The 16339-nt window shown below is 38.2% G+C and overlaps 1 protein-coding gene across 3 annotated transcripts in view; it reads left to right on the top strand.

Annotated features, from left to right (window-relative positions):
• Positions 1–16339, top strand: part of RAD50 (RAD50 double strand break repair protein) — an 82399-nt gene that overhangs the window by 54640 nt on the left and 11420 nt on the right. For all 3 annotated transcript variants that reach the window (XM_086704428.1, XM_086704413.1, XM_086704421.1), the window contains 2 exons: positions 258–385; positions 1673–1897. In XM_086704428.1, coding sequence (XP_086560554.1) covers positions 258–385; positions 1673–1897 — 353 coding nt within the window. The remainder of the gene's footprint in view (positions 1–257; positions 386–1672; positions 1898–16339) is intronic.

The raw sequence follows: 16339 nt of genomic DNA, 5'->3' as shown, positions 1-16339 counted from the left end.
ATGAGGCATTAAGTATAAAATACTACAACATCTAGTTATATTCTTTTATTTCATCCTTTAAATATCTGTTTTGTGTATTTATGAGCCAGCCATATTTTTCCAGGCCTCAAGATCCCTTCACAGTGGCTTATTCCCCCTCTGTTGAGTTTAACATGATTCCAAGTAAAGGCAGAATTAGTACCACCTGTCAACAGCTGTATATTGAGTCTCATGTTGGTAACTTGATTGTTTTTGTTAACCAATTTAATATTATTTAGATACAAGAAAGATGGCTACAAGATAACCTTACTTTAAGAAAAAGAAATGAGGAACTAAAAGAAGTTGAAGAAGAAAGAAAACAGCATTTGAAGGAAATGGGTCAAATGCAGGTCTTACAAATGAAAAAGTATGTTTGTAAAAGGAGCCTTTAAAGATCTTTTTATTGAAATGTAAACAATATTCAGTATATTTTTTAAAAAAGAATTTTAGCATAAGTCTACCTTGAGGCTTACAGGGAGGTGAATGGATTTTTTTTATGCAACTATATGTCAGGGCTTTACGAATTGAATTACCAAAGAAGTGATAAAGAATTTGTAGTCATACTGGAGTGATGGGCAGGATTACAAATGTGAAGTCCCCAGATCTCCCCAGTTAGCTATTTAAAAATCTCTTTCATATATTGAAAAAATCAAACTTTATAACTGGAAGAGCTCTTCATCTTCAGTCTCATTTTTAAAGCATGAGGACATTGAGACCCAGAAAAAAAAATCCACAGGAAATTATGATGAAGGCCTGGAATGTGACCCAGATATCCTAGCTCCCAAGCCTCAGCTCTTTAACATTGCATTGTTAGCACTCCCAGTGTTGAAGTTGAAAGAGTGAAGCTTTTAGAAGATACTTAAAATCGAAACAATTTATTCTTTGCTACTGAAGAAAAGCCAGGTATTTTTATAATTTCTTCTGTGCCTGGTACATAACAGTGATGTCTATATTCATTCAGACTACTAAGTAGGTCTGATCTTTTTCCAATCTGTCTTCAACTAGCATGCAACAGAAATATCAACAAAACATAATCAGGCCAGTTCTGTAAGAATGTCCATAAACTGGAGAACAGTGCTTAATAAGAGGTGCTTAATACATAATTGTTAAATGAGTAAGGTTTTTAAAACACATATTCAAATCTGTATTACCTCCCAACTTATCAGAAAAGTTTGTGTATTTTACCTTTTGGGGTTATAATTATGCTTCTATTTGGGCAAGTGAGATTTTGTAGATTACAAACTTTTATTAATACCACAGAAACTAATAGTTGGAGATGAAACTGTATTTTGTCTCTGATGTACTGTGAACAAAATGATGACCCTTCTTAGTAACTTCTCAGTGTTGATAATTGTGCATTCTTGGTTCACAGTCAAAAATCTGTGAATTTGTAATTTAATCACTGACAGCACTTTTTTTTAGGTTAGTGCTTAAAGTAAGGAATTTGTTCAGTGTTCAGAGTTCCTTATTCGGCACACAGAAATCAGCTGTTTAGAAACCTGGATGCTTCAGAGATTTGGGAAGGAAGAAAATTTTCTTTAGTACTAAAGCCTTAATAAGGAGACTTATTATATATCTAAAAAGATCCAGCTTTTCCATTTCAGGCTGCTAAAAGCTAAAAATTGTCTTTAATTGTCATTTTTACCTTCTGTAGTGATCATCAGAAATTGGAAGAAAAAATAGATAATATAAAAAGAAATCACAGTTTGGCAATAGGGCGACAGAAAGGTTATGAGGAAGAAATTATACATTTTAAGAGAGAACTTCGAGAACCTCAATTTCGGGATGCGGAGGAAAAGTACAGGGAAATGATGATTGTCATGAGAACAACAGAGCTTGTGAACAAGGATCTGGACATTTATTATAAGACCCTTGACCAGTAAGTAATGGACTGGGGATTTGGTTTCCACGGCAGTATCGGCTAGCATGTTTTAGTCATATTTTCCCTTTTTTTACTTTTTTATATATAGTTGATACATACCAAAGAATGGAAATAAATATGTGTGTACACACACACACACACACACGTGTGTGTGTGTACGCATACACATGCATGCTTAAGTTACAAAGTTAAGTTTTAAAGCATTAAAATCTTAAAGACTACTCCTGATACCACCCTCCACACCCATTCCAAGAACTCTTGCATTACTACTAGGTGGGATCCACTTAGTAGCTCCTCATCTCAACCTTCTGTCCTCTTCGCTCCCCAGAACCACTGACATAGATTTTTGCTTTCTCTGCTTCAAAATAATAATAATAATAATAATAATAATAATAATAATAATAATAATAATAATTTATCATATGTACTTTGGGTTTTTTTTTTTAGCTTTTAAAAAAAATACCATATTCTGTGTCCTCTTCAAGGATTTGCCTTTTTTATCTGGTTTTCATATACTCAGGTTGTTTATAGCTATAGTTCATTCATTCATTTTCTCTGATGTACAAAATTGTCATGGAAGTACACCATGCTGTATCCATTTTCCTAGAGATGCACATATTGTGCTATTTTTAGGTCTTTACTGATAGAACCTTTGCTGCTAGGAACATTCTTGTGATGTCTTCTGGAGCAAAAGTATGAGATTGTCTCGGGCATACGTAGGAGTAAAATTGTTGGCACTAAATTTTACAAAATAATGTTAAATTTGTCTTCCAAGGACTTTAAACTGCACTGCTAGCAGAATGTAAAGGTTTTCTCTGATGCATCGTCTGACACTGATTTTGTCAGTTTATTAGTTTTAGTGAATCTGATGGGTTTACAATGGTAAATCATTTTGGTCTTCATTTGCAGTCCCCTGATTTCTGATGATCTACCTTCCTTCCTTCCTTCTCTTCCTTCTCTTCCTTCTCTTCCTTCTCTTCCTTCTCTTCCTTCCTTTTGTTCCTTCCTTCTCTTCCTTTTCTCTTTCTTTCTTTCTTTCTTTCTTTCTTTCTTTCTTTCTTTCTATTCAATTTAGTTAACAACATACAGTGTATCTTGGCTTCAGGAGTAGAACCCATTGATTCATTTCTTATATATGACACCCAGTGCTCATCCAAAAAAAGTGCCCTCCTTTGTGCCCATCATCCATTTAACCCCACCCACCTACCTCCCCTCCAGCAGCCCTCAGTTTGTTCTCTGTAGCATCTTTCCACGTTTAATCTTTTTTTTCCTGTTTGAAATGCTTGTGTCTTTCACCTATTTGTAATGTCTTAATGAGAGTGGTAGTGATCTGCATATGTTCTTTATCTCTTCTGCATTTCAATTTTTTTTAGTTATATGTATTATAAATATCTTCTCAAACTTTTTATGTTCATCTTTACACCTTCTTACAGTGTCTTTTAATGAACAGGTTTGATTTAAAGTTAGTTGAATTCACAGATCTTTTTTAAAATTTTATTTATTTATTTTTAATGTTTATTTTTGAGAGAGAGCGCGCGAGAGCGCGAACAGGGAAGGAGCAGAGAGAGGGAGACAGAGGACCCGAAGTGGACTGTTTAATGAAAGTGGAGAGCCCACCAAGGGACTTGAACTTACAAACTGTGAGATCATGACCTGAGCTGAAGTTGGATGCTCAACAGACTGAGCCACCCAGCCACCCCACACATTTTTTTTTTTTTAATTTTTTAAAATGTTTATTTTTGAGAGAGAGAGAAAAACAGAGCACAAGCAAGGGAGGAGCAGAGAGAGCAGGAGACACATAATTAGAAGCAGGCTCCAGGCTCCAAACTGTCAGCACAGAGCCCGATGCAGGACTCAAACCCACAAACTGTGAGATCATGACCTGAGCTGAAGTCAAATGCTTAACTGAGCCACCCAGGTGCCCCACAAATCTTTTCTAATTAGTTCTTTTTGTGTCTTAAGAAATCCTACCCTACTACTATATTTTCTTCTAAAAGTTTTAGTTTTTGCTATTTACATGTAAGTATTTAATTCTAAGTTGATTTTATCTAAGTGAGAGGTGGGAATCTAGTTTCATTTTTCCCTTGATAACCAGCCATTTTGGCTCTGTTTATTCAATAGTCAATCCTTTTCTCAATGATTTAAAGTGTCATCTCTGTTATATATCAGAATTCCCTACGTGCGTGAGTCTGTCCTGGGTTTTCTGTTCTCTGTCGCTGGTTACTTTGTCTTTTTGCCATTACAGAGACCGACTTAATTCCTACTATTCAACAAATAGCAGAATTTTGTTTTTTATTCAGTCTGACCATCTTTGGTTTTTTTTTCATTGTCATTTTAATTCATTTTGGATGATAACTTATAGAGTTGTATTTAGTTCTCCCCCCCCCCCCCCCAACTTACCTGCCTTTGGTGGGATTGATTTATTTTTGTTTATTCATTTTTCCCTTCTCTGGATTGTAAATGATCTAGTCTTCTTTACTTATTTGGGTATTTACCTATAAATTTTTAATATGTGTATTTGACTTAAAATCAAGTGCTGTTGATTTTCAAAGAGGTCCTGAAGCAGCATTATCAGCCTCACCTTGGAACTCATTAGAAGTACAAATTCTCAGCCCCCAGCTCCAGAGCTCTAGACCTGTTGGATTGGATGTGTTGGGGGGACAAGGCCAAGCAGGTGGTATTTAAAAATTTTTTTTTTCAATTTTTTTATTTTTACTTTTGAGACAGAGACAGAGCATGAGCAGGGGAGGGGCAGAGAGAGGGGGAGACACACAATCTGAAGTAGGCTCCAGGCTCTGAGCTGTCAGCACAGAGCCCGACGCGGGGCTTGAACTCACGAGTGTGAGATCATGACCTGAGCCGAAGTCGGACACTCAACCGACTGAGCCACCCAGGCACCCCAAGCAGGTGGTATTTTAACAAAACTTCTAGGTAATTCTTATGCACATCAAAGTTTAAAAACCATGGCTTTAATGTGAATTGCTTTATCTTCTTCCTGAATATGGATGATCTTCTCTGCAGTGTTTTTGTTGTCTAGTATTTTCTTTTCTTAGTGTTTATCCTTTCAAAGTAGTGATAATTACTGCTGTGGTGGTGGTTCACACTTAGTGTTTCTTTGAAATTTTTTTGTTTTATTTTTGAGAGACAGTGAGCCGGGAAAGGCTGAGAGAGAGGAGACACAGAATCTGAAGCAGGGTCAGGGTCTGAGCTGTCAGCACATAACCCTTTGCAGGGCTTGAACTCACGAACTGTGAGATCATGACCTGAGCCAAAGTCAAACACTTAACTGACTGAGCCACCCAGGTGCCCCGCTCAGTGCTTATTTGGATAAACCCTCATGTTTACCAGTTTTTAAAAAATCCTGCTCTGCTTTTTTAGGTTCCATTTCCCTCCCCCCCCCCCCCCCCCCCCGCCCCCGAAGTACCACCCTTACTGATTTTTTCAGTGTAGGATTGTTGGTAGTGAATTCTCTTTCAGCCACTGAAAGTCTTTGCTCTCAATCTTGATATATTAGCTGGGCAGAGAGTTCTAGATTGAGAGGTGTGTTTTTTTGTTTTCCTGCCACTTTGAAAATACTACATTTTATCCTGGCCTCTATGGTTGCTGTTGAGAAATCAATCTAATTATTCCTTTGGAGGTAATACGCCTTTGTTCTCTAGTTTTGTTCTCTTAAGGTTTTTATTTGTCTCCACCATTCTGCATTTTTCTTTCAGTCTGTTCAAGTACTGTATAGATCTGAAGATTGATAGCTTTCATCACTTTTGGAAAGTTCTCATGTATTATCTCCTCAAATACTATCCTTTCTTCATTTCTCTCTATTCCCCTCTTTAGACAGAAATAGACTTTCTCATCCTTACCTACAGAGATTTATATATACTGGTAATAAACTGGCCCGCTTCCTCATAAATATTTTCCAGGTCACAAATTAGCTGCTATTTGTGCTACCTATTAACATAGACATAGAGTCAGTTTTGGTTTTGATCTGCTAGGAGTTCCAGAGATAACACTAACCTCGGTGCAGTTTTTATGTTAATTTCTCAATTTGGGAGTTATTGAACTACACTGGTAGTAAAATACTGAACCTTAAACCCATCCTGCTATGACTCTTGATTTTGGCTCGGGTCATGATCTCATGGTAGTGGTATCGAGCCCTGCATTGGGCTCCACACTGAGGGTGGAGCCTGCTTGGGATTCTCTCTCCGTCTTCCTCTGCCTCTCTCTCTCAAAAAGAAAAAGAGAGTCTCAGCCTTTAAGTTGGGAATCACTTCTAACTTTGTGCCTCACTTGGGCCCGTGTCTCATCTTCTGGTTGATAGTACCCAATCCTAAGGTTATGAAAATAATAATAAAGTTTAGCTGCAGTATCAGATGATTATTCTGGTTTTCATTTTCTTCTTTGTCTCCATCACATAGGGATTTCCCTTTATTTCTTATTAACTCACCTATGAATATAAACTACTTATTGTTAAAAATCTGATCTTTTTTCTAGGCATTTGTAGCAGAAGTATCAGTTACCTCAGATTTTGTTGTTTTCTGAAAAGGAAAATATCTTCCTCAGTGGTAAGAGAACTATACAGAAGGATCTCTTCTAAGTTTTCTTCTGGTCAGAAAGTACATAGTCAGCAGACCGGCCTCAGCAGTGGCATTCAGATTACAGGACTCAGGAAGGCAGGAAGACCTTGCTTTTAGTATGAGGATATTTTAGTTAATGATGAAAATAAAGGTGGCCCCAGAATCACCTAGCCATAACCTGGGATGATACAAGTTTGGGGAAGCTCATAATATTTTAAGACAAGTTAGATCCTTTTACTGTGAAAACTGGGAATCAGCCAATTCTGTTGGTCATTTTTTTTTAATTCATTTTTTAGAAATGAATACTACTAAGACTTTTGTTGAATGAAGTTAGAGTTCCAAAAACTCTTAGTGGGCCTATTGGTTATTCTAGGGATACATCTTTTGTTCTCTTTCATCGTGAGTGAATAGGTTAACATTACACAGCTTCCTGGGTCCAGAAAGGCTCATGGAAATGTATGCATGCACCAAGCGGGAACTCTTGTTTTTTAACCTTTGTGAATCTTGAAAACTCCCCTAGTTTTATTTTATTTTTTTTTTTTACGTTTTTAAATTTATTTTTGAGAGAGAGAGGGAGAGAGAGAACAAGTGGGGGAGGAGCAGAGAGAGAGGGAGACACAGAATCCAAAGCAGGCTCCAGGCTCTGAGCTGTCAGCACAGAGCCCCACACGGGGCTCAAACTCACAAACCCTTGAGATCATCACATGACCTGAGCCAAAGTTGGACACTTAACCCACTGAACCACCCCGGTGCCCCAGAAACTCCCCTAGTTTTTAGACCCAGTAATTTAAAGTGTTGAAATTTAAGATTTTTTTTTCCAGTTTATTCATTTTTGTTTTTGTTTTTAATGGTTTTTATTTGGGAGAGTGTCAGTGGAGGAGGGGCAGAGAGAGAGTGAGAGGTAGGATCCAAAGCAGGCTCTGTGCTGACAGCAGAGATCCTGATATGGGGCTCAAACTCCCAAACTGTGAGGTCATGACCTGAGCCAAAATCAAACAATTGAGCCACCCTGGCACCCCAAAATGCTAGGTTTTGAAACAAGAACTCTAGCAAGACATTAAAAATCCTTGCCCAGCAGACTGTATGTACACACATTGTCTTCTCCCCCCTCCCCCTTTTGCCTTTCAGATTCTTTTTAGTCTTTTCAGCTACCTCCTATATTTATGCCTTTAGGAAGCTTTTTACTTTTTTAGTTCTTAAGCAACAGATGCTGCAGATGCCCAGTAAACTTGTCAGACATTTTCTAAGCACTAAGAAATAGGAGACCTGCTCCTAGTAAGGCAAGTTTATTTCAAGAGACAAGAATCCTAAGAGATTTTTATCATTAAAAACCTCTTTTATAGAGTAGGGTAACTTAAATTGGTTGTCTTGAAAAAATAAAAATCTGGGGCGCCTGGGTGGCGCAGTCGGTTAAGCGTCCGACTTCAGCCAGGTCACGATCTCGCGGTCCGTGAGTTCGAGCCCCGCATCGGGCTCTGGGCTGATGGCTCAGAGCCTGGAGCCTGTTTCACATTCTGTGTCTCCCTCTCTCTCTGCCCCTCCCCCGTTCATGCTCTGTCTCTCTCTGTCCCAAAAATAAATAAACGTTGAAAAAAAAATTTAAAAAAAAAAAAAAAAAAAAAAGAAAAAATAAAAATCTTACAAAGCGGAAAATGTTTTTGTAAAAGTTGGCAAATTCTTCCTTTTTAAAGCCTAAAAAATTTGTAAAAGATGGTTAAAAGTATTTTCTATGGAGACTACTTTAATTCATATTCTGACGTTTGACATTTAGCAAATTATTTAAGTGTCCTGGGGTTCAGTTTCCTTATCTATAAAATGGATATTTTTTTTTAACTCAGTTATAATAGTATAGAGTCAGAGTTATAAGGAAAACTAAGAGGCCATTTAAGGCAGCTTTCTTTGTCATCTTCCATTCTTTAATATAAATTATTTTTTTTAATGATTTTAAGGTTTTAAAGTTTATTTTGAGGGAAGAGAGAGAGCGAGCACAAGTACATGCACTAGGGGGGAAAGGGTGGAGAGGAGAGAAAGAATCCCACGCATATGCAGGGTTTAGTCCCACAACTGTGAGACCATGAACTGACCCAAAATCAAGAGTCAGACACTCACCCAGCTAAGCCACCCAGATGCCCCTATATAAATTCTTATACTGTCTATTCTTTACTGGTACTGTGGAACTTTAAGAACATGCAGGTTTCTCTTTCTATTTAAACATTCTTTGAGACCAAATTTTTCAAGGGTGGGAGCTAAACAGAAGGGACGTTTAATGTTAATTGAATACTGTTAGCCTTAATCTACCTGTAAAGATCAAGTATTTATCAAGGTTGAGAAGAGAGTCCAAGATTACCCAAAATTAACTTCAGTGATAGGTGTAATTCAGGGGCTACTTGAGGTCTTTCTAAGGCAACAGAATGTGGCATTTAAGCTGGGGCCTGACTCACGACAGGGAACAACATACGCAAAAAGCTGAGATGCAAGCCTTCCAGGTGGAGAGAATATCTGATGTATAGGCCCCAAGACTAGTTTGAACAGGAGGAGTTCAAGGACTAGGAAGAAGGCAAGCATAGTTAGAATATAGTGAGCAGGGGAATGAGGTCAGAGATAGATGGTTCCCAGACTATGGTGCCCTTGCATTTATTCTCTGTATGATAGGTAGTCCCTGGTGGGTTTGAAGTAGGGAAGTAATATAATCTGATCCATAGTTTGAAGATATTATACTGGCTGCTATTTGCAGAATGTATTGTAGGGGGACAAGAATAGAAATGAGACTAGTGGAGGAGACTGTTCTATTAATCCAAGAGATGGTGATGGCGGCCTAGACTAGGGAGGTAGGAGTGAAAATGGAGAGAAGCAGATCGACTCAAGATTTGTTTTGGAAATGGAGTTGACTGCCTTGCTTCTGAATTGAATGCAAGGGAGGAAAAGGAAAGAAAAAAATCAAGAGATTGCTCCTACATAATTTTACTTAAGCAAAAGGTGGAATAAACTGATTCCTTGAAATGGGCAGGATTTGGAAAGGAAAATCGAGAGGCTTTTTAGACTTTTTTTTAAGTTTATTCATTTATTTTAAAAGAAAGAGCAAGCGGGGGAGGGGCAGAGAAAAAGGAAAGGGAGAATCCCACGCAGGCTCCACACTGTCAGCATAGAGCCGGAGGGACCTGATTCCACAAATGAGATCATGACCTGAGCGAAAATCAAGAGTCAGATACTTAACTGAGAATGAGGTTCCTATAGGCACATCAAGGAGTTGGATGTATAGAGTCTAGACTTGAGGAGTAAGGTATAAATTTGGGAATCATCAGCGTATATGTAGTATCTAAAGCCACACAGATTACATGAGAGAACTATAGATAGAGAAGGGAAGGGTCCCAAGACTCCTAATGTTTACAAATCAAATGAAGTAGCTCATGAAGTAGAAAAATTTTTAAAGATACGGTATCCTCGGTGACTCGGTTGAGCATCCAACTCTTGATTTCAGCTCAGGTCATGATCCCAAGGTCCTAAGATTGAGCCCTGCTTTGGGCTCTGCGCTGGGCATGGAGCCTGCTTAAAATTCTCTCTCTCCCTCTCTTTCTGCCCCTTTCCCCTACTCGTGTTCGTTCTTTCTAAAATAAAATAAAAAATAAAAGGCATGGTATCTTAAAAACCAAGTAAAGAAAGTATTTCAAAAATCTAGTGTTATTGAGAGATCAGATGAGATGAGCACTCACAGGTGACCCCTCATTTTGACAAATGGCAGTGTTAATGATTTTGAGGAGCAATCTTAGTGGCATGGTTTGAACTGAAGCTTTGGAGTTGGATGAGGAGAGAGTGGGGTTAAGAAGTAGAGACAGAGGGGCACCTGGGTGGCTCAGTCGGTTGAGCGTCCGACTTCGGCTCAGGTCACGATCTCGCGGTCTGGGAGTTCGAGCCCCGCGTCGGGCTCTGGGCTGATGGCTCAGAGCCTGGAGCCTGCTTCCGATTCTGTGTCTCCCTCTCTCTCTGCCCCTTCCCCGTTCATGCTCTGTCTCTCTCTGCCTCAAAAATAAATAAACATTAAAAAAAAAAAAAATTAAAAAAAAAAAGTAGAGACAGTGAGTATAGATAATTCTTACAAAACATTCTTTGAAGGGGAGCCGGAAAGTGGGGTGATAGGTAGAGGCGACTGAGGGGCCAAATTAGGTAGGCTGGTCTTTTAAATTTTACTTGCATGTATTCTACCACAAGGTAACTCTGTCTAATTACACTGACTTCCAGACTTAGGGTTTCATATATGTTAACTGAATAGAAAACTAGACCTAGGACCCATCAAGCAATCCCTGCATACCCTAAGAGGCATTGGCAGCAGGAAGAAGAGGAATTCCCTAAATTAAGGCACATGTTTATTCAAAAATCCCTGTTAGTATTTTCTTGTTGAGCTCTGGGGAAGACGGGAATAACATACCCTATGCCGCCTGCAAACTGCTAATGGTCCAGTAGTGGAGGCCATGGTAGGTGCTCCACAGTCTGTATTTGACCTTGGCCTTGAATAATGAACAAAGGGCACTTTAGTAGAGAAAAGTGCCTCAGTGCCACAGCCATCACACAGAACAGTGTGAGGGGGCTTGATGGGGCCAGTCAGGAGGAGCTTGTGGGGGCGGGGAGGTGCAGAGGTGCTTTCCAGCAATTTAGGCTTGCCTAAGGAACAAAGCCAGGCTGTTTACTGAGTTCTGTTATCTGGTAATCAGATGGATTCTTCTAAATGAGAAGAAAACTGGTACAGATTTCCCCCAAATTGAGTCTCTGTGGGCTTGTGCTTGCAAACAGTGGCCTTCTTAAAGTTTATACTGTGAGCCTTAAATTTGCCTTCTCACCTAGAAAGGTCCAAAATTTCCCTCATTGTTTCACCTCTTAGAATGAAGCATGCAATCCGTGTATTGTTGCATTCGACTGTCTATTTAAGGTAACACAGGAAATTAGCAGTGCATTTTCAAGAAAAGCCGATTACCATCTGTTATTAGTAATCATCTAAAAACATCACTGATTATAAGCACTGCCAGTGGTCAGAGACACTTCTACTAGATGAGAAGGGGGAAAACTACATCATTTAGAATGTATTATCCCTTACCCCTTTAAAAGAAGATATCAATTAAAATTAAATGATTTTTGGAATGTATCACTTAAAAGTGCAGTAATCTATCCTATGCCCCAAACTTTCCGCTGTCATTTTTCCCCAAATGTAGAATGTTGCATATTAAGTCACACTTCTAAAACTCAATGAAAACGTGTAGCTTTTATAGTTTTGCAGCCAAGGCAGCCAACTATGTGAGTCTGTTTAGAGCCTGGCTCCCTGTACTCAAGGAGAGCTTACAAGAGGGCTTGATCCAGTGCTCGCCTCATGGCCACCATTCTCGTCCTCACTGTGAGCACTGTGCAATTTCACACCAGTAGCCTCTCTAGCATCAAGCAGGTAGATTACAAAACCAAAAGATAGCTGGTAGTATTTCTCACTCACTGCAGTTTTGTTTTTTTTTTTAACTAAATGTTTATCTTTCAGTGTGGTTGAACCACTGCCTGAATTTTAAAAGCTGATATTTAGGAGTCTGGCTAAAGGCAATTAGTTCAGTAGTTTTAAGGGTTTTAGGATATTAATTTAATAGTCTTTAAGGGTTTCATTTAGAAAAAAGAAGTCATTTTTCTTTTAAACTTTACAACTTCAGTTTGGTAAATGACAGATTTTGAGTTTTGCTAAGTAGTGAAAATCACTGTTAGTTCAGAACATGATACTCAGTAGAACGTGACACCCATGATATCATTCCTTTCTACAAGAGCACTTCCGCTGACCTAAATGTAGGAAGACAGGAAGTTCTGACAGTGATAAGTACTAGGGCAGTAGGGAAGAGTATCCAGTGTAACCATCAATAGCAATGGCCCTAGCCAGTTATTTTAGCAATTTATATATCTCAAAATCTGGTACAATTTTAAATACAAGGATGAGGATAATGTTGGAAAATGGGTTTTGAAGGTATAATCTTTTTACTGCTTTTTTCTAATCTAAGTTGGTTAATTTTCATGAAGTTAGTAGTTTTTACCAGACTCCTGAACTGATTTTTTTCTATTAGTAAGGCATGTATGTGTTTGGCCCTCTTAGTTAATGTTTTATTCAGTGAAATAGCTGAGACCGGGGGGGATATCCAGTTCCCTCTGCCATTTTATGCACACTTCAGGTTTTGAGCATCACTTCACATTTTGCAGAATGGTAGTTTTTCTTTTTTGGTATCTTTCACTCTGGTTATGGTTTAAATAATGAAAGAAGTAAGAACTAAAAAGGTCTTTTCCTGACAGGTGAAGTTTTCATCTGTTGGTGATATTTTTCCAACCCCTCAGATACCTGTTCTCGAATGTCTGCTTTTCAGGTGTTCTAGTGCTAATTCAGGTTCAGGTGCTTTTCAGGTGTTCTCTGCTAATAGCTGAGTCCTGAAATGATTTAAAAAGTGGCGTCAGAGCAGCAGTAAGTGGACTCTCTTAGTGTTCTGGGGAGGCCTAATAACTTCACTTGTGACTTCAAACTGGAACCCACATAGACTTAGGAGGACAGTAACTCAGATGCTTACAGAAGCTTTTTATTAAAGGTCCAAGAGCAAGAGGCAAGTGTGGGAGAGTTGAACAACTTACAACCGAAAGGAGGATTACCTAATTAGTGGGGCGGAAGCCATGGTGCAAAAAGGTGCCAGAGGACCATATAGACCACCTGGCATTTAAAAGATGCGCCTGTGTGAAGAAGGAAGAGGGACATGGATGGAAACAGCCCACATGCTATGTTGGCATAGATATCTTTGTCTCTCTGTCTGTCTGTCTTTTTTCAAATAGACTATTTTAGAGCAGTTTTAGGTCCACAGCAAAACTGAGCAGAAAGTACTGAGATTTGTCATATACAAACCACCATTCTCCCGCCGTTCTCACGCCACAACTATAGCCTCCCCCGCTGTCACCATCCCTCACCAGAGTGGTATTACACTGACACATCATAATCAGTCAAAATGTGTAGTTTACATTAGGATTCATTCTTAGTGTTGTACATTCTATGAGTTTGGACATAGATCTGCCACTACAGGATCATGCTGCGTAGTTTCACTGTCACATGTCTTTTTGTCTTCCTGGCCTCATAGTGCCCCCTTTCAAATAGAAATAGGTTAAACCCTTGTCATTTGTGAGCATCACATTTTAAGACTTTTATAGATCATCAGAATATAAATACCACTAAAGCCATAATTTGTCCTCATAAAATGCAACTGATTATTACTGAAAATTTTAAGGAAATCTCTTACATGTTTAGGAGTATTTAAATATAAGATTAAATAATTTATAAACAAGTCTTTCTTGGAGCATCTGGGTGGCTCATTTAAGCATCTCTTAATTTAGGCTCAGGTCAAGATCTCACAGTGTGTGAGATCTGAGCTCTGGCGCAAGTTCTGTGCTTTTACGTGGAGTCAGCTGGGGATTCTCTCTTTCTCTCTTTATTTGCCCTTCTCCCATTTGCATGCAGGCGCTCTCTCTCATACATTTTTAAAAAATTATGTTTCACAAGACATACTAATTCACAAGAGTGAGTATAAATGTAACTGAGTGATGTCCACATTCCAGGCACATGGTGGGACTGATGTAACTACTCAGATGACCATTTACCTACAACAGTTTCCGGCCCGTGAAATATGTATCTTTGCCTAAGCAGAATAATAGTTTCCTATAGGTCATGGATTTTCAAGATCATTCTTAAATGTTCATTACCTATAAAGTCCAGGGGCTACACGGCATGTGAGGTTAATCTTTGGGTTTGTGTCTGTCATCTTCCACAGGGTCCTGCCCTGTCTCAGAACTGCTTTTCTTCCACAGTCCATGCCTACCTACTCAGTCAGACCCTCCCTAACTCTTACCTGTATTACTGTGGTAGCTTCCACCTCTTTATTCCTTCCTACTCCTGTTGTACTTCTACCAGGTTTATTTTTCTAAAGGTAGTGGTCCCTGTTTGCTTCTAATTTTAGGAAAGACTTTCCACATCTGGTCTTTCCCATTTCATGTCTTACTACCCACTGTATTCTAACCAAACTGAACGAGTTTATTCCCTTAAGATATCTCACATTATCCTGTGCTTTTTCTCCTCTAGGAATGTTACCTTGTTGAAGTGCTTCCCAAACAGTGTAATTTTTTGTTCCTTTATATTCCATATTTGTATCGCTTGTACCATTTAGCCTTATATTATAGATACTTATGCTTTCCTGTTCTCCATTACTATGTAAATCACAGAACAAGCTTCACATTGGACTTGACATTTCCATGTCACATTTCCATGACAGTGACTGACATTTATTGAGTACTTAAGTATTATTACTCTGGTGACATATTTTCATTTCCCTCACAGGGCTTTTTGCATGTTACATACACAGAAATAGATCTTTGTGTATAGATCTATTACTGTATATAGATCCATACTATGTATAGATCTATTACTGTGTATAGATCACACTGTAGGTATTTTTCTTTTACGTCACTTAACGTGATGAAAATCTTTTATATTCAGATATATAAGTACCTTGTTATTTTTAATGGCTGCATAATACTCTATAAAATGGATGTTACCTACTTGATCTGGACATATAAGGAAGCTTTTAAATGTTTGATACTACAGATAATGCTATAGTGTATATCTTTGCACACTTGGGCAGATGTACCAGAAAGATAGCTTCTTAGAAACAGAGTTAATGGGACAGAGAGTATATATGCATTTTTAACTTGTTAGTGCCAAATCACCTTTGAAAAACACAAAATTTATGTTTCTACTAGTAGTGTGTGAAAGTGCCCATTTCTCCATGACTGCATTTCATATTTTCAGCCTTTTTACTTTCTGCCAATCCACTGTACAAAAACATTCTCACTTGAGTTTACATTTCCTTATTTACTAGTGAGGTTAAATGTCATTTCATATGTAGGCTATTTGTATTTCTTCTCTTAGAATTGCCTGTTCATAAATCTCTTTACCAGATTACTATTAGGTTGTGTTTTTCATAGTGATTTGTACCACGTTTTTATAGATTTTGGATGGTAATCCTTTTCACGTACATTGCAAGTAGTTACTCCCAGTTTGTCATTTTACCGTTAACTTTATGGTATTATTTGTGACATTTAATTTTTAGATAGGCAAACCTTTAGTCTTCTTATTTATAGCTTCTCCCTTGGAAAGAATTCCCAATCTCAGGCGCCTGGGTGGTTCAGTTGGTTGAGCAGCTGACTCTTGATTTCAGCTCAGGTCATGGTCTCATGGTTCGTGAGTTTGAGCCCCACATCAGGCTCTGTGGTGACAGTGTGGAGCCTGCTTGGATTCTCTCTTTCTTTCTCTCTCTCTCTCTCTCTCTCTCTCTCTGTCCCTCCCTGCGTGTCTCTCTCTCTCTCTTTCTCAAAATAAAGAAACATTAAAAACAATTTTTTAAAGCCTTCCCAATTCTAAATTATAAAACTGTTTTCTTCTGATAGTTTTATTTAACTTTTAATCCTTTAATTCATTTGGATTTTGAGGTTTAATAAAGATAGTGATATAATTTTTCCCTCCTTCCCCTACTATTGAAACTTTTCCCACTGACTTGAAATAACAGTTATAAACTAAAGTTCTCCATGTATTTGGGTTTGTTTCATCTTGATTCCTGTCCCAGTACTTTGATTTTATTCTTTTACGTTATGTCTGAGATCTAAACTTTAGAGTCATTTTATATATTTCATTAATTTTTTTAAATCATATTGGGAGTTCTATTTGGATTGTTTTTGGTTCAATGGATTACTTGAGAATGGACATGTTTGTAATATTAAATCTATTACGCACTGAATAGTAAGTTTCTCCTACTTAATCAGTTCTTGTTTT

This window comes from Puma concolor, chromosome A1, assembly GCF_028749965.1.
Source record: "Puma concolor isolate L17-30 chromosome A1, mPumCon1.1.hap2, whole genome shotgun sequence".
NCBI classification, from domain to species: Eukaryota; Metazoa; Chordata; class Mammalia; order Carnivora; family Felidae; genus Puma; species Puma concolor.
The sequence above is the reverse complement of the archived record's forward strand: the minus strand, read 5'-3'. Positions and strand labels throughout refer to the sequence as shown.